Genomic DNA, 19056 nt, shown 5'->3' on the forward strand with positions numbered 1-19056 from the left:
ATAAGAGTGGGAAAATGAAGCGGGTGGGCTATATGTTTGGCTGAGGAGACTTCTGTTCTACCTCTCGGGCCACAGGCATTCTGACCTGATATCCGAGCGTGGCTGTTATTACAGGCCGAGTCCAGATAGGGACCTGTTTAGCGCTATTGTGTCACCTGGAATTGTGTTTCTGTAGATTTTTTTCTCGTTTATGACGTAAGCGCATGAAATCTTTGGGGAGTTTCTGTTTGAAAAGTAAGCCCGGAATAACTCTTGCTGCCGTGGTTCATGCATTTAGCTAGCTTGGTTTGCTCCCGGAAGTTGATATTTTTCCACAGAACATCTGTAGGCCTGAGGAAATCACTGTAAATGTTAGAGTCCCAGATTGCTAATCTACAGGATGCGTTTTTTGAAGAGGAAATGTGAGGACACACGTATAGTCAGTTTTTAAGTTTACGAGAGGTGAGGTTGGTTTACATTGTGTCTTTTTACCTACCGGTCTTTTCACTCACAAAATATCCTTTATGACGTCACCGTACAAAGGGGTGTGTTCCCTTAGGTCTAATCTTTGTCCTTTCCTTCTCTTTTGCCTGCTCTTTATCTAAGACTCGTCCCATATCTTTTCCCCTTAAAGGTGAGTTTAAACATTCAAAAATAGTATCTCTTACCGGAAAGTGTGTTAGATATGGGCTTCCCTCATAGCTCAGTTGGTAAAGAATCTGCCTGCAATGCAGGAGACCCCGGTTGGATTCCTGGGTGGGGAAGATCCTCTGGAGAAGGAAATGCAACCCACTTCAGTATTCTCGCCTGGAGAATCCCATGGACAGAGGAATACCCTGGCAGGCTACAGTCCATGGAGTCTCAAGAATCGGACACAGATTAGCAACTAAAGAGAGAGAGATGTTAGATAGAGGTCAATTCTTACTATCAGTTATAAATGCTCCAAGATCTTGACGGAGATACATACTAGTTTTCTTAGAGAATATTTAAAAGTGCGCTTAACCTGTAAGATTGGTCCCTTACCTAAAGCTTTGTTTTACAAGATTATTGATATGGTTTTTGGCTGAATTCCGAGTCTCACAAGAGCAGTACGTTTTTAAGTTTCAGAATCAGATAATAAATGCAAAATAAAAATTTTGAAGGTGAACTAAATTGTGATGTTTTGCAACTAATTTATCGAAGCAGTGTCAGAAGGGAAAGAAAATGAAGACTAACTTTGAAAAGCTATAGTGTTTCATCTAGATTTTTGAGATACGTTGTGCTTTTAAAATGTCAAGACGTTTCTTTTAATTGGATGCAAGAATCAACTGTAACGAACATTCTTGCAGGAATAACTTTTAAAATAATTTTGTAAGTAGAACCCACAAGTCTCAGTGGGGAGTTACTGGTTGTTGAAGGATTTAGAAAATAAACACTTGCTTCAGAAATTCAGCTGACCCCCTAGGCCTCTATAGCCTTGGGATTTTTCTGAAATTAGGTAATTAATGTAATGGATCTCCTGAGTTTTTTATATAGCAGGGAAAGCTGCCTCCTTTTTGCTAGTATTGAAAATGAAATTTAGTTTTTCTTAAAACTCATAAAGTAATAAATTACAACTTTAAACAATAAATTCTTAAAAGAGTAGCAAGTGCCTCTGCTACATTTAAATGCATTACATATATATGTATATGTGAGATTTGCTTATTTTAAAAATGTTCCAAAGTGTCTAGACATTCACTTGAAAATTTAATCATCAAAAAAAAAAAGAAAAGAAAATTTAATCATCACACCACAGTTGGTCAGGATTGATTGCAATTACAGCAACAATTTTTATTTTTTTATATTTTAACTCTTCTCTTAATAGTCAATTGGAATTACAGATTAGTAATTAGTAGAACTTTCCAGAACAGTTGCCTCCTTTGAAGTAAATTGTTACAAACCAAAATTCAGTCTCTTCCAGTTTAGGGCAAATTGCATTTGAACTGATGGTCACAATTACTGTACAATTCTAAGGCTCAGCTTTCATGTTGGGGCAGAAGTTACTATGTCCGTTAGAACTAAATGATGTCTGAAGCTAGTAATAGTCTCTTCATTCAGTGCAAATTTTGAAGATTTTGACTGGGAATTGGAAAAGGTCACCCCTACACGCTGCTCTGCAATAGCATTCACCCTAATGTTGATCTGTAGAGCACAGTGAGAGGACATCCCAGGATGCAGTCTTTCACTCACAGGTCTAGCACCAACTGATCCAGACATTCATTGTTGATAGAAAACTCTAGAGTCATTTAGTTGTAGCATTTCAGAATCCTCGGAGTTGTTTACTGTATTTATATCTTGTTGGAAGCTTATGGAAAATGAACCTAATCAGAGAAGCAAAACACCATTATGGAGAGAAAAGCAGAGAAATATTCTGGTGGCAAATAAAGTAACTTTATTTCATTTGATGTTTCACTGTGTTGGTGACCTCAGTAATGGCTTGATGATATTTTTCTGAAGCTGACTTGAATTCTACCAGATGCTTCTCGTAACTTTTGATGGCTGCTTGAAGCTGTGTTTTCTCCACTGCTCCCAGGATGGCACGGAAGATCATATCTATCCCAAGGCCAAGAACAGCGACTCCTATGCTACCGAGGAGAGATGCACCAATCTGAGCTAGCACAGTGACCAACTTGTTAATTATGCCAGTTGTGATATTTGAGCCCACAAGTTTAACAGCCACTGCACTGGCGGCTGAAGTAGCTTCTCCCAGTATGACTGAAATAACCTTCTGTACTATCGCAATTTTCTCGGTTTCTCTTTCCTTAATATCCTGAAGTTTTCTATAAAGAGTTGGCTCTAGTTTATCTTTTAGTGCTTCATCCACCTTTTGCAATTCTTTTTGGATGTTCATCATGGCTTGGATGATGATATCACAGTTTTCTTTGATGGTCCCATCTCTTTTCATTTCAATGGAAGGTAACGTACATCCTAAGTGTGTGTTTAAAACCCCAATCAGCTCATTGGTGGCATGGAAGCTGTCAGATAAGCAGTCAAGGAGCTCCTGGTGAAGACGGTTTACTTCTTGTCGCCTTTTTGGGTTCTCTGGATAGAGGAAGTCACTTTGAGCCATATTTCAAATATGGTCTCTGAAAAATACAATAGGAAATCTTTACTAAGAATCTTGAAAAATATCTGCTGGTTGCATAGATTTGACCAGAAACTCTTTTACTGTGTGGATTAAAAAGTAGTATGCTACCTAAGGAATTTCTCAGAAAACTCAACGTGTTCTTCAAAATCATTTTTTGAAATGTGAAGTCACTATGAAAATACAGGTAACATAGTATAACCCATGGATGCATTAATTATGGCAGTAGATCTTGTGATGGAGAGAATCCTAGATAGTACAGATTTGTGTTTGTCTAACATCTGATTATGGAGAAGGCAATGGCACCCCACTCCAGTGTTCTTGCCTGGAGAATCCCAGGAACAGGGGAGCCTGGTGGGCTGCCATCTATGGGGTCGCACAGAGTTGGACACGACTGAAGCGACTTAGCAGCAGCAGCAACATCTGATTATTAATAGATGTGATTATTTCCAAGTAATATTTAATAATGTATTTGAAATGGTTAGCTCTTGATTACCAGTGCTTCTTAATTTCCTCAACCTATAGTCATCACTTTGAATTAGACCTACCAAATTGATTTTTCTAATATTTGAAATTAGTAGGGTTAGAAGAATGTTAAGATCTCTGACTTTACAGGGCAATAGCTAATTTTATTTATGCACTCATCTTTTATTTGAGTGGTTATTCTATTCACATGGTTTTAAAAGTATATAGTGTATATAGTATATGTAGTTTAAAGTATAACATATGCTCTGTTATTTTAAAATATTAAAAAAGAAATCAAAACACTTTTTATCTTTACAGGCAACCTGTTTGCACTCCAAAACCTAAGAAGCATCCAGAGGCAACACATATAACAACAGAATATTTACAAAAAGATTCTCATGATAAAAGTATATTTGCAAGATTGCTTAGATTAAAGTCTCACTTAGGCAGTCATGCTGATGGAAGGGACAGGGCAGTTATGAATATCTCTCTGGTTCACTATTTGCAAAGCTTGTAAGTTAAATTCTTTAGAATTGTCTTTACTGCTCTTGGCCATTATTCAGATAAGCTAGAGTTGGCCTCAGAAAGAAGATAATGCCATTCCAGGAAGGTGTTAAGGAATAAGTAACAAGAATCCACCATAGAGGGGAAAAAAGAGTACACCATAGAATGAATAAGCCTGATGTTTATATCCTGCTTGTGTTTGTACTTTTGGCTCAGAGAAAGGAGGAACAAGTGACACTCCTCTGAGTGAACGTGGGTGAAAGTTTGGACCCGGTGAGAACATTGTTCCTCCATATGCGCACTTAGAGTAGTCTTTCTACGTACCTGACACTGATTTTTTTGTTTGGACTCTGGGGAGAGAAGAATAAGAAAATGGAGTCCTTTTTACCTGTGTAGGATCTGGCATATTCTCATTGAGAAAACAACATCTTCATTAATTGGGGCCCTATCTTTCTACCACCATGGTTTTGGATATTTATAGTGTATTTATAGTATATTTATGGTATTTCTAGGCTTGGATATTGGGAACCTTGGAAACATGGGATGAAGGAATGAAGATATTTTCTGTCAGGAAACTAAACATGAATATAACCTATCCTCCATGTTAGAAGGATACAATATGGAAATGGGAAATTTTTGAAAAAAAAAAAAAAAAAAAACAGATTAGGAACATCATTATTTTTGCTCTTAGTTTTAGAAAAATGCACTAGTACCCCTGATGGAGTAAATTGTATCATGATCAGATATTCATTTTTATCTTTCATTTAGATATAGCACACACACACCCAGAGTAAATTGTATCATGGTCAGAAATTCATTTTTATCTTTGATTTAGATATAGTACACACACACACACACACAAACACACACACCAGACACAAATGTCCACAAATCAGTAAATAGAAAATATCTCAATTCTGTTTAAAGAAATTGTCGAGTGAGTGAAGTGAGTGAAAGTCGCTCAGTTGTGTCCGACTCTTTGCGACCCCATGGATTATATAGTCCATGAAGTCCTCCAGGCCAGAATACTGGAGTGGGTAGCCATTCCTTCTCCAGGGGGTCATCCCAACCCAGGGACTGAACCCAGGTCTCCCACATTGCAGGTGGATTCGTTACCAGCTGAACCATAAGGGACTATTAAATATTCCCCAAACTCACTATTGGGTTGCAAACTGCAGTTTGCTAACCACAAACTACTACTTTGATTTTGCTTTTTCTCTCCTAGAAAATTTACATTAAACCTTTTTGTTGTTGTCCCTAGTGTTAAGATCTTATCACGAAATGAAAACTCCAGTTTCTGGCTTTGAGTTCTGAAGATCACAGACTACATCCCCGTACAGAAATTTAGGTGAGAATAGTCTTTCATACCCTGAACAAGTGAAAAATTTGTCTAAAAACTATCATATGCCATTATTTGAAGGCATAACTTTTAGAAAAGGTGTGTGGTTCTATTTACCTGAAGATAAATATTTGGAGAGATAACCTTCCCCTTTGATAAGAGGTTAAATGCTTCCAAGTGGTCAGTTGCTTTTCAATTAATTCATTGTTTTAACACAGCTTGACAAATTAATCATAAAGTACATTTGAAAGACTAGACTTTTCCTTTCCTAAACATTGAAGCACCTTAAAAACACAGTATGAACCAGTGTTGTACCAGGTGCAAGAGTAGATGGAATTATGGAGCAAAATAGTCCCCAGAGGAGACCCTGATATATGTTTGATTTAATATATAATGTATGTAGACACTCAAATCAGTAATAATTGAAATTAATATTCCATAAATGATTCTGGAGTATTAAAAATTTTTAATGTTATCAGTGTAAAATTGTAAATGTTATCAGTATAGTACATGTAAAAAAAAAAAAACAAGTGATATAATAGCTAGAAGAAAATAGATACTTTTTAAATGTCTGTATGGAGAGCTTCATAAGCTTAAAACCAGTGGGAATAAGTCACACAAACTTTAACAATGATGACCATGTAAAAAGAACTAAAACTAGTCAAAATGGAGGAAAAATGAAAAAATATTGATTTCTAAAGTTTAGCTATTAATAAGGGAAGTAGTAATAATCTCATAGCTAAACACACTTCGAACAGACAGTAAAAGAAGAAATAGTAATAACTAATTGATGAAAGGTTCAGTCTTACCATAAATCAGACACTGTGTTTTCATCTGCAAAAGTAATGTTTTCTTTCCTCTGCATACTAAAAACCCTTGGGCGTTCACATTTATAGTCTTTTTCCTGGGTTCCAGATATCCATAATTTTGTGCCAATAACAAGTCTGAGTAAGAAACATCATGATGTGCTCAAAATTATTTTTTACATCTAATGAAGAAAGACTTTTATTGTCTTGAGTCAGGCTTACCTTCCTTTTTTTCACTTGGGGAAGGGGACTTGACAGTTTCTTTCTGCGGAGAGATCTTCAGCAGGCCTGCCAGTATACTTGCCCCAGTACTGAATACAGTTTAAAATTATTTCTATCCCAACAGTGAGATAAACACTAGAGAACTAGGTGGAGGAGAGGTGGCGTTTGAAGGTGAAACCAAGGATTATGTTTTGGGCAGGTGAAACTTGAAGAGCCCAATGAAGGAAGTAATTTAATAATGCAGTAGCAATTTATCTAATGGATAGTAGTACTTTACTATTATAAGGTAGTATGCTAGGCTCTGTAGAGCCTACAGAGATGAAGTAGATATGGTCCCTGCTTTTATAGAATTCCTAATGTAGGTAGGAAGTTAAGACATTTAAGACTGCAGTGTCAAGCTGAAGGCAGTATATTGTACCAAATTATAGATAGAGGTGGTGCATGGCTTCTGCAAACTCATTTAAAAGAACTCTCACTTTGAAGTAAGATACATCATATGGTGTCACTTATAAATGGGAATCTAAAAAAATGGTGTATGTGAACTTATTTACAAAACAGAAACAGAGTAACAGATGCAGAAGATAATCTTATAGTTACCTGGGGTAAAGGGAGGGGAGGGATAAACTGGGAGATTGGAATTGACATATATATACTACTATATATAAAATAGATGAGTAATAAGCATATGCTGTATCTCACAGGGAACTCTACCCCATATTATGTAATGACCTATGTGGGAAAAGAATCTAAAAAAGAGTGGAGATACTTATAACTGATTCACTTTTCTGTACAGCAGAACCAACACAACATTGTAAAAAAAGAAGAAAGTGAAGTCGCTCAGTCGTGTCTGACTCTGCGACCCCATGGATTGTGCCCTACCAGGCTCCTCAGTCCATGGAATTTTCCAGGCAAGAGTACTGGAGTGTGGGTTGCCATTTCCTTCTCCAACATTGCAGATCAGGTTTATTCCAATAAAAATTTAAAAAACAAAAAAAACCTCACACTTTAATAATATTGACCCTGGGGCCATGTGGAGACATCCAGTTATCTAGGGAAATGATTTGTACCCTTTCAAACTGATGCTCTTAGATATATGCTTGATATTTAAAGGACAGGTTATACACCATTTGGAGAAGGAAAAGGCAACCCACTCCAGTACTCTTGCCTGGAAAATCCCATGGACGGAGAAGCCTGGTAGACTACAGTCCATGGGATCGCAGAGTCAGACATGACTGAGCGACTTCACTTTTTATACACCACTTGAAAAATCTTAGTTGGCAATGGGCAGCATTTGCACTATTGCCCATGACAATTTAGCTCTGACACTTGAATTGCTCCCTTCCCTCAGCAAAACGAAAAAGATCTGCCATCAGTTGGAGTCACCTTTCTTAAAGATCACAGTTGTTACTCAGGCATGACTCAAGTGATATCTTACCAACAATATGTAGTACTGTACCCAAGAGGAATTCTGGGCTGTATACTTCCCTCTATCTTATTGCATTTCAGGTTTGACCTTTTAAATACTGACTTTAAAATTCAGTCTTTTAAAATAATTTTAAAGTCATTTAAAAAATGATTTTTAAAGTTCAGCAGGCAATTAAGTGGTGTATTTAATCCAGCTCTGATCAGCGGCATCTTTTGTATGGAAGAAGTAAACTTTACACTTTTTTATCACATGATAGTGCTCCTAGTTAGCAATGGGCAGTTACCATTCACTTATGTACAGCCTACTTTGAGCTGGTGTAGTGGTTCATGAAATAGAGAGTCCTGCACAGCCTGATGGGGAATTGCTAACCAGCAGGTGGAGCACTTGGCCTCTGGCACATTAATTTCACCCCAGCCTTTACTAAAGCAGCTGTGCATTCTCTGCTGCTGTATTTGGGCTGTGGGTGGGTAAAATTTTGTGTGATAAGAGAGTTCTGTTGCTAAAACAGTTTGGAAATCACATGTGTTTTGTCTTATTTTATTTAAAAAAAGGAAGTAGACAAATCTTGAAGCTACAGCTCATATTAGGGACTTGGAATGAAAACAAAGACTATTCTTATTGGACCAAACACATCAATGTTGTTGAAATGACAAGTAAACATTCATAATTAAAGAACATGTGAGAAATGGTAGAAATATACTGATGATTATATCTAAAAGTTAATTTTGTGATACTGGGCTTCCCTGGTGGCTCAGATGGTAAAGAATCTGTCTGCAATGCAGGAGGCCTGGGTTCGATCCCTGGATCAGGAAGATCCCGTGGAGAAGGGAATGGCTACTGATGATTGTATCTAAAAGTTAATTTAGTGATGTGACAGTTGTTTTAGTTTTTTAGGAAAGGAACCACCTTACAGATAAAAATGTATTGGTTATCACATATGCAGATAAATATTTCTCAGGATACTTTTGTGAATTATGTAGTGCATTGACTGTCCAGTGCTATAGGAATTTAAAGAGAAATTTTAGGACCGAGATGATTAGAGGAAGATTCATGGAGAAAGTGACAGTGACTGTGCTTTGATAGGTGGTAAAATTATAACACGAAGAATTTAAAAGATTTGGTAAAGTATTTTTAAAAGTTTATAGCAATAATATATAAATACTTTAATATCCACAAGGAAAAACATCTATAAACCTCCCATCTTGTTTTTTTGAATTATTCCTTTCCAAAGTTTATTTAAAGGCATAAGTGCTTTTACAAAGTTGTGATAATAGTATAAATAAAATTTCATCTTATATTAATTTAAATACTTCCCCCTATTTCTAGTTTTATAATTATTTTATTGGTTATATAAAATATACATATTTATATTTTATAAAATATTTCATATATATTTACCACAATTTATTAAATCCTTAATTGTTTCACTACCTTAATATAAGTATTTTAATACACATGATCCTTTTTCTCTCAATTACCTGGATTATTTCCTCAGGGTAAATTTCCAGAGGAAATTCAAATCATATAAACATATAATTTATATAATCAATAGGTATAAAAATTTATATTTTGATAGGTACTACAAGTGCATTGCAAAAGCTTTTCCACCTACATCAAAAATTAATTTTTACAGCAGGACACTGGGTGTGTTTCAAAGTCAAAGACAATTCTGTTAAATATTACTGGTTTGAGAAGCATAAGGTCAAATTTCAGAGAGTTCTTGCTTTTGTGGAAATGTACCCTGAAAAAGTTAATGATGAAATGACACTGAAATTTGATTACAAATACTCTAGAAGGGAGATTGGAGTAGGTTCATAGAGGTAATAAGATCAACCTTATACTGATAATTTTTGAAGCTGGATTATGAGTATACAGGAGTTTATTATTATTTTCACTTTTGTGTATGTTTGGACTTTTCCCATCATAACAATTAAAAATAGGAAGAAGGAAAGAAAGCAAAGACCCTGTCTTAGCTTCTGATGTCTGGTCATTAGTGCTCTCTAAGCTTCTACCTTTCTCCATGCTGTCTCTTATCCTCACTATCCATATTGGGTCTAGCTGTACTGCAAGGTTCACTTATCTGGGAGTGTGGGTTTAGGGTATGGGTAAAGTCAGAAGCTTTTCAGGAGAAAATAACAGCTACTAACTAGTTTAACTAGTTTAACTAGCCTCCTTTAAATCAAAACAATGGCCTTTAATTTAAAAAAATAAAAAGTTGATCATGCTGTGATGACACTCTGATATAAGTGTTTAAAAGAATATTTCTGGCCAGAAAGGAGAATATTGAGGTCATTTACCAGCATTTATCAGATGTTCACTTGGGAACCTCTGCCATATGCCTTGAGTAAACAAAGTTCCTTGCCCTCAAGAAGATAGCAGTCTATTTGAAGACACACAGCAAATGCCCAGTGGTATTTAAATGTAATAGAACTTATGAAGGAACATAAGCACTAGACATTAACTAGAATTGGGTCACACATTCATTCTTCTAAAGGTGCTGAATCATAAATTAATGTTAAAGACATAAAGATGTTACAATCCATATAAATAGCACACTTTCACACACAGGTGTCCTTTCATCCTTGTTCTTTTCTAAAAGTGATGTCTTTACTACTTTATCTTCCCTGCTGACTTAATTATATAAGCTGTTAATTTTCTTCTTTCTTGGTATCTTCAGAGACATAAATGATCACCAGGAACATGTCATGGGATCCACTTAAAGTTGTTTTGTTGCTTTATTATATTTATAGCTAGGATTCAAGTCTAGCATATTACTGCAGATACCTTTTAATATGGAGAAGCAGAGTATTATATCAATACTAACAGAAATACCCATATTGCTTACCTTGCTGTGTTTCTGAGTCCAGTGGTCCCAGCAGTTGTTTAGGAGTAGTTGCTGTGCTTTTTCATCTGGTTTCATCTGGATGTTTCTAATGGAATGTGATGACTTATAGGCTTTGTTAGTCTCTGCTGGGTCCCTCTGCCTGTCTGGTTTATTGACTGTTTGTACATGGTTTAGTTCTCAGAATTCTTTTATCTTCTATATTAATATAAAATTGGTATGTATTAAGTAATATTGGACTGCAGGGAGATCCAACCAGTCCATCCTAAAAGAAATCAGTCCTGAATATTCATTGGAAGGACTGATGCTGAAGCTGAAACTCCAGTGCTTTGGCCACCTGATGTGAAGAGCTGACTCATTGGAAAAGACCCTGATGCTGGGAAAGATTGAAGGCAGGAGGAGAAGGGGACAACAGAAGATGAGATGGGTGGATGGCATCACCAACTCAATGGACATGGGTTTGGGTGGACTCCGGGAGTTGGTGATGGACAGGGAGGCCTGGCATGCTGCAGTCCATGGGGTCGCAAAGAGTCGAACACGACTGAATGACTGAACTGAACTGAACTGAATATAATTTGAAAGACTGATACAATGATAATACATCCAATTTTTTATTCTTTAATGCACTTTTAATTTGAAAAGTTCTGTCCAACTGAGCTAATTTGATTCAGTAGAGTAGATGCCTCTTTGATTGAAACTCTCAGAATTTTGACGTTCCATAATGTCAGCTTGGAGAAGAAACTGGCAACCCGCTTCAGTATTCTTGCCTAGAGAATTCTGTGGATGGAGGAGCCTGGTGGGCTGCTATCTATAGGGTGGCACAGAGTCGGACATGGCTGAAGTGACTTAGCATGCATGCATGCATGCATTGGAGAAGAAAATGGCAGCCCACTCCAGTATTCTTGCCTGGGGAATCCGAGGGACGGAGGAGCTTGGTGGCCTGCTGTCTATGGGGTCGCACAGAGTTGGACACAACTAAAGTGATGCAGCAGCAGCAGCAGCAGCAGCAGCAGCGTGTCAGCTATTCCAGATATTAAATTTACTTTAGCTTCTGTTGCCTTTTGTACCTCCTGTTGCTGATTGCTCTAAGTTCTCAAGACATATGGGCAGAGATATTTTCAGCCAAATGTGTTTTTTTGTGTGTGTGTGTGTGTGTGTGTGTGTGTGCTCTTCTTTCCTGGCTGGAAGCTCTGCTCTTTATTACTGTCTTCTGTGTTATCTTGGTTAATCATCTTGACTCCTTTCCCTTAAAGCTTAGATCAGCGTCTCCCATGCTTCTTCCTCTAGATTCTGTCCTAATCTCTACTGATTCCTCTACATCAGAGATACATCAGAAGCAGGTAAAATCACTCAATCTCAATAACTTAGTGGAAACACCATGGGCTTTAGAGTTGGACAGTCTCTATTTTGTGTATAGGGGCTTCCTTGGTGGCTTAGATGGTAAGGAATCTGTCTGCAGTGCGGGAGACCTGGGTTCAGTTCCTGGGTTGGGAAGATCCCCTGGAGAAGGAAATGACAACCTACTTCATGGATAGAGGAATCTGGCAGGTTATAGTCCGTGGGTTGCCAGAGTCAGACATGACTTAGCAACTAAATCACCAAGACAATAGGGTGTAGAGGGTGAATGTCTAGTCTGAAGGGGACAACCTCAGTTCTAGGAAATTTCTCCATCCAGAAAAAGGACTTACTACTACCAGTTCATTTCATTTTTTCAATAATCAATAGAAATCTCGATTTCTGTGTTTCAATTTAAAATTTGCAACTGATAATGAATTGTAGTAGGTCAAACAAAGCATATCTGGTTAGGTTTTTTCCTGTGAATTGTCAGTTTGTGACCCTTTGACAAAAATATTGAGATCAAATGTGAGACCATTAAAATTGTCTAGATGAGAGTTCACTGGAATAGTAGTTATGGGAATGGAAGGGAGGGGGTGGATTGAAATAAGTTCAAAGAGGGTTAAGAAGTTTTAGGGACTGATTCAGTTTGGTGAAGAGAAAAGGAAGATAGATTTTAAGCCTCAACAATGAAGCAAGATGCAAAAATGCATCTCAGATATGCAGATGACACCACCCTTATGGCAGAAAGTGAAGAAGAACTAAAGAACCTCTTGATGAAAATGAAAGAGGAGAGTGAAAAAGTTGGCTTAAAGCTCAAAATTCAGAAAACTAAGATCATGGCATCTGGTCTCATCACTTCATGGCAAATAGATGGAGAAACAGTGGAAACAGTGGCTGACTTTATTTTTCTGGGCTCCAAAATCACTGCAGATGGTGATTCCAGGTATGAGATTAAAAGATGCTTACTCCTTGGAAGGAAAGTTATGACCAACCTAGATAGCATATTAAAAAGCAGAGACATTACTTTGTCAACAAAGGTCCATCTAGTCAAGGCTATGGTTTTTCCAGTAGTCATGTATGGATGTGAGAGTTGGACCATGAAGAAAGCTGAATGACGAAGAATTGATGCTTTTGACCTGTGGTGTTGGAGAAGACTCTTAGGTCTTGAGAGTCCCTTGGACTGCAAGGAGATCCAACCAGTCCATCCTAAAGGAGATCAGTTCTGGGTGTTCATTGGAAAGACTGATGTTGAAGCTGAAACTCCAATACTTTGGCCACCTCATGCGAAGAGCTGACTCACTTGAAAAGACCCTGATGCTGGGAAAGATTGAAGGCAGGAGGAGAAGGGGACGACAGAGGATGAGATGGTTGGATGGCATCACTGACTTAATGGCCATGGGTTTGGGTGGACTCCGGGAGTTGGTGATGGACAGGAAGGCCTGGCGTGCTGCAGTTCATGGGGTTGCAAAGAGTCGGATACGACTGAGCGACTGAACTGAACTGAATGAGGCAAGGATTAAGAGGAGAATGTTTTTGGAGGAGATGAGTGCAGTTTGGGATTATTGTGTGACATATACTGGCACAGTTACCATATGACCAGTAGGTAGTTGGAAATGTAGATCTGGAGATCAGGAGAATTTCTGAGGCTACACTGGGAGATTTAGGAGTCATCTGCACACAGATGACATTTATAATTAATGGGGATAGATGAGATCTTTTTTAAAAAATAAGTTAGCTTTTATTTATTAATATTTAGGCTTCACTGGATCTTTGTTGCTGTGCATGGACTTTCTCTAGTTGCAGTGAGTAGGGGCTACTCTCCAGTTGCAGTACACAGACTTCTCATTGCAGCGACTTCTCCTGTTGTGGCTCCCGGGCTCGAGAGCACGGGCTCAGTAGTTTTGGCACTTGGACTTAGCTGCTCCGCTGCATCCCCAGATCAGGGATCAAACTTGTGTTCCCTACACTGGCAGGCAGATTCTTTACCACTGGACCATGAGGGAAGTCCCCCAGTGAGGTCTTGAAGGGAAGAAGTATAGAATATGAGGAGGGCCAAAGACACAGCCTTGCTGAGCTTAGGAGACTGGAAAGAACTTGCTGGCATAAGGAAGAAAAGCCTACAAAATGAGCAAATTCTTGGAGAGGATGTAGAGGGACCAGATTTGCATAGCATCGTGGAGGCCTCTGGAGGAGAAAAATTTGAAGTGGGAAGAGGTATCCAGCAATTCTAAATAAGGCAGAGAATTCAAGATATTTGTGTCTGTTAGTCACTTAGTCATGTCAACTCTTTGCGACCCCACGGACTATAGCCCACCAGGCTCATCTGGCCATGGAATTCTCCGGGCAAGAATACTGGAGTGGGTTGCCAGTTCCTTCTCCAGGGTATATTTCTGACCCAGGGATTGAACCCAGGTCTCCTGCATTGCAGGCAGATTCTTTACCATCTGAGCTGTAAATGGAACAAGAAATTTTATGATTAGAAGTTATTGATGCCCTGTAAGAAAATAATGAGGGATGTAAATAAATTATTGTTGTTGTTCAGTCACTAAGTCATGTCAGACTCTTTGTGACCCCAGGGAGTGTAACCTCCCAGGTAACTCTGTCCATGGGATTTCCCAGGCAAGAGTACTGAGAAATGCTGGAGTGGGTTGCTTTTTCCTCCAACAGAGAATCTTCCCAGACCAGGGATGGAACCCACATCTCCTGCATTGGCAGGTGGATTTTTTTTTAACCACTAGCCACCAGGGAAGGCTAGAAATAAATTATAATAAAGTGAAGAATTTCTCTGTTGGGAAATTTGAGAGTTAAAGGAAGGAGTGAGATGGGATCATTACTTAAAGGGAAATTGGTGTCAAACATTTTTCTTTTTTAACCTAAGTGGGGGAGGAATTCCCTGGTTGTCCAGTGATTAGGTCTCCATGATTCCACTGCAGGGGGTACGGGTTTGATCCCTGGAGTTCCCTGCAGGAACTAAGATCCTGCATGCCATGCAGCATGATCAAAATAGAAAATAAAATATAAACTGGGTAGGGCAGTTTTTGGCTGCACTGCGTGGCTTGTGGGATCTCAGTTCTGTGACCAGGGATTGAACCCAGGCCACAGTGGTAGAATCTTAACCAGAATCTTAACCAACTGAATAGGAAAATGAGTATATACATAGTCAAAGGAGAAGGACAAATGAAGAGGGAGTGATGGAGGATATAAGATGTATTAGTCAACTTGGGCTACCATAGGAAAATACCATAGCCTTGCAGCTTAATCAACAGGAATTATTTTCTCATAGCGCTGGAGGTTGAGAAATCTCAAATCAAAGTACGGGCCCATTCAGTTTTTGGTGAGGGCTCTCTTCCTGATTTGCAGTCAGTCACCTTCTTGCTGCAGTCTAGGGAGAGTGAGGGAGGGTGCTTGCTGGTGTCTCTCTTAAAAGGATACTAATCCTGTTGTATCAGGGCCTTAACCTTAATTACCTCCTAATAGGACCTGTCTCCAAATAAATCATACTGGAAATTAAGAGTGTCAACCTACTGGATTTCAGAAGGATGCATTCATAGCACAGTTCAGTTCATAGCACAAGAGGAAGAGGGTGTGGTTGATAGAACATAATTCTAGAGAAAACATCAAAAGAGGACTGTGAACATTGGTTATAGACAGTAATATTCCTCTCTATTGCAGAAGAGGACAAGTTGTGATGAAAGGACATTTTTAGACAAGACAGACATTTTGGGACTTTGGATTAGATAACCTTGATCTTCTTTGGAATACTGCCATCTCTACCTCCTCTGTCTGCTCCTGTCTACCTTTCAGAGTTGTTTAATAGTTACTTGAGATATTCTGTTCAGGACTTTTAGCTGTAATTAGTAAGAGAGACTGGATTGAGTGTGAGTGAGTATTAGTCATTTAGTCGTATCTGACTCTTTGTGATCCCTTGGACTGTAGCCCACCAGGCTCCTCTGTCCATGGGATTCTCCAGGCGAGAATATTAGAGTGGGTTGCCATGCCCTTCTCTGGGAATGGAGAGTACTTGCTCTGTTTTAACTGGAGCCAGAGTCCCTCTACGTATTCTTTCATGTTTTATCCAGTCTTTTCCACTAGACTGGATGGTTCCTGAGGGTAATTCCTGAGTATCCATAGGTCAGCATATCCAATACGGGATCTAGCATGCAATATTTAATATGTGGTTTAAAGTTTACAAAAATCCCTATTCTACTCTGCTTTAATTATTTTTGTTACTATTTTTATTAAAGCACAAGATCATTTATGCTTGTATAGCCTTCCAACCTTTGACAGGAGTTATCATCATGTTTAGATTATACTTTCAGTCTATTTATGGTTGAAACATGCATTTAGTTTTCATTTGGATTCCTACTTGTTTTACAGTGCTGAAACCTTTCTGCTGGAGAAATGTCTTCAGAGTCAGAAAAGGATAAAGAGAGGCTCGTTCAAGCTGCCAAAACATTCTTCTTTTACATGCAAGATCTTGCTTCCTTCACAAATGCACTCATCGAATTGTTCAACAGCAGTATGAGCACTCAGATCCTCTTGATGACTGTGAAAGAAGATGGTAATGTGAAGGCTGTCTTTGAACAAATGCTCAAAATTTTTAAGGAGATGCACTCTGTGGTGGCAGCCAAGCAGGACCCAATGCAAAGTGAACCTTTAAGTTCCAAGATTGCAACAGCTATTTCCTCTATGGTTGAGAAGAGTAACAATATAAGGGAGTTGCAACAGTCAAGCAAAGAAATGTTCAAAAATGCCCAGTCACCTATCATTGCCTCTGTGCTGAATAGTGGTAACATTCTTGAGAGTTTGGAATCTTCTCTTTTACTCTTGATGAAATATCCCATCATGAATCTCCAATTAAGTGACTTCTACAGGAAAGGACAATCAGATGCCACCACATCTGAGAAAAGTCCAGGTCCATCCAAAGCCACTACAATAGATGCCTTGAAAAAGTTGCAGGATGCACTCAACATTGAGAATGCTAAGAATACCATTAAGTCAGCTGCAGATCAAATGGAACAAATTGTCAAAACTATGGGACCCATCTTAGAGGTCCTTCAAAAAGCCATAAAAACTATGGAAACTAAGTTTTCTGTGTTTAAGAAACCCAGGAACTAGTAGGAGTGCAACAGAAGTGTTCGTGCTGGTCAGAAAACCAATTCAAACCATGCAAGTTTTCATAGTACTCTCAAGACCCTCAGTGCCCAACATGTGGCCTATTGGGACATGAATTCAAAAAGTAGTCACCTGGCAAACCATGTACCTCAAGTTTTGCTTAATTCAAATAAAAATAAATAACCAAAGAAATCCTGCTTGAAATGGTGGTTCCTGAAAAGAATATATTGTTCAAAAAAATTCAAGTATGATATTATATTTGAGGATATTTCTAAACACTGTATTTCATCTTAAAGCATAATTGAAATAACCTTCAATTAATTTCTACTCTTAGTAATTCTATTTCTAGTTTCTACAGTGCAAGGTCTAGGTAAATATATATATTATCAATAAATAATATTGTTCAGACCCTAGGAAACAACTTCTCTATTTTTGTCACCCATATACCAATTTCTGTACACTTCAGTGGTTTGCCTATCATATGCCATCACTAAATACCTTTGATATGATTTATCCAGAAGTAAAAAAGAATAATGAATGAGGAGTAATAGAATTTTCTTGCCTATGTGAATAAGACCAAAGCAGATGAGTCAGTCTTTGTTTCCTACTGTGGTCTTATGATGAGGAGATATTAGAGGTTGAAAAATGAAAGTACTCTAACATTTTACACGGACATACAGACACGCACAGACACACAGACTACCACACACACACAAAGACCTAACACTTGTTACTTGACCGAAACAGAAGTAAGATTTCTGAGATGTGCTTGACTGAACTGGGGGAAAAAAGACAGATCCATTTGCCTGCCATAAAGTCTTGGGTTCTCATGAATTGCAAATAAGTGTATGCTCTCAAGATTGCCCTATTTCCCTTTATATCTAATAGGAACTTTGTGAAGCACAAGAAAGGCAATTAAGGGCGCTAATATTTTTTTTTTTCTTTTTAAGAAGTATGGAATTTACTATTTATTTTAAAAGCAGTTAACTCTAGTTCTCTTTAGGAATTTTACTTTCTGAGAATACCAGATCTTTCCTCATTTAAATATTTTCTTGTTTAAAAATCTTAAATCCCATTTTCTCTTTCAAAAAAATAAATGCTTGCTTTTCATCTATATCTCAGAGGAACTAAGCAGCCTGGACTTTCAGAATTCATGGGTACGGAACTAGCTTTCATCTTCACCCCATTTAGCTCAATTAGTAGGGTCTTTAGAGACTTAGTGATTCCCCATCAACCTGCTTATCTTGTCTACTCCCCGAAAGAAGAGTTGGAGAACATTCTTAGCTGGGAAGTTTGATTTTCACTTTTTAAAAACCTAATTGTTTGCACATAATGGGGATTCAATATATCTTTGATATTTTCTGGGTAATTAGATGTTTTACTACTCTATCTTCAGACACATATACTTGCATTCTTAGCAAATGTGCTTACATTTGCAGTGAAGGCTTAAAATCCAATTTGCCATAAAGTCCTCAGTAAATTAACATATGAATTTAAATTCTAGCTTTTTAATAGTTTAGGAGAAATGTGTGTGCAACACCCCATTACAGGCAGTGAGTAAGATTCCACTGACATCTTTCATTAACTTTCCCTTTTATTTCTTGGGTTTCTGTGTTATCTCCCATCAGACTGAGACAGGCTGGGACCTGGGATCCTTTGCTACAGTCCTGCAGTACTTAGACCTGGACACAACTCTCTTCAAGCAACAAAATGCAAAGAAACTGTATGGGACTACAAATAACTGTGTGCATGTGTAGGTGGTATAAATTCTGGACCCAAAAGGTACAAAGAGACCAAAAACCCAATTGCCACATCTGAAGAGCCCTGAGCAAAAACAGGGTACTGCACAAGCCCTCTACACACAACATCACCTAAGGAGTGGGCAGAACACCTAAGCCAGCCCTCTGGCCGGACCGG

The 19056-nt window shown here is 38.1% G+C and overlaps 2 protein-coding genes across 4 annotated transcripts; one reads left to right on the forward strand and one right to left on the reverse strand.

Moving 5' to 3' along the window:
• Nucleotides 1-371: 371 nt before the first annotated feature.
• Nucleotides 372-17266, forward strand: C22H12orf60 (chromosome 22 C12orf60 homolog). Of its 3 annotated transcripts, XM_061124119.1 has the most exons (3): nt 591-613; nt 5313-5399; nt 16402-17266. In XM_061124119.1, exon 3 carries the CDS (start codon nt 16426-16428, stop codon nt 17140-17142), a length of 717 nt encoding a protein of 238 aa, XP_060980102.1. In that variant the 5' UTR covers nt 591-613; nt 5313-5399; nt 16402-16425; the 3' UTR covers nt 17143-17266. The 3 variants fall into 3 exon arrangements, with proteins under 3 accessions (XP_060980103.1, XP_060980104.1, XP_060980102.1); XM_061124120.1 differs by lacking the exons at nt 591-613; nt 5313-5399 and adding an exon at nt 372-441; XM_061124121.1 differs by lacking the exon at nt 5313-5399 and having other exon boundaries at nt 560-613.
• SMCO3 (single-pass membrane protein with coiled-coil domains 3) lies at nt 1815-10894 on the reverse strand. Its single transcript, XM_061124122.1, has 2 exons — nt 10690-10894; nt 1815-3083 (listed from the first exon to the last, which is right to left on the reverse strand). The coding sequence occupies exon 2, from the start codon at nt 3065-3067 to the stop codon at nt 2390-2392; it is 678 nt and encodes a 225-aa protein (XP_060980105.1). The 5' UTR covers nt 3068-3083; nt 10690-10894; the 3' UTR covers nt 1815-2389.
• Nucleotides 17267-19056: the final 1790 nt, after the last annotated feature.

The sequence above is a fragment of the Dama dama genome, chromosome 22, assembly GCF_033118175.1.
Source record: "Dama dama isolate Ldn47 chromosome 22, ASM3311817v1, whole genome shotgun sequence".
Lineage (NCBI taxonomy): Eukaryota > Metazoa > Chordata > Mammalia > Artiodactyla > Cervidae > Dama > Dama dama.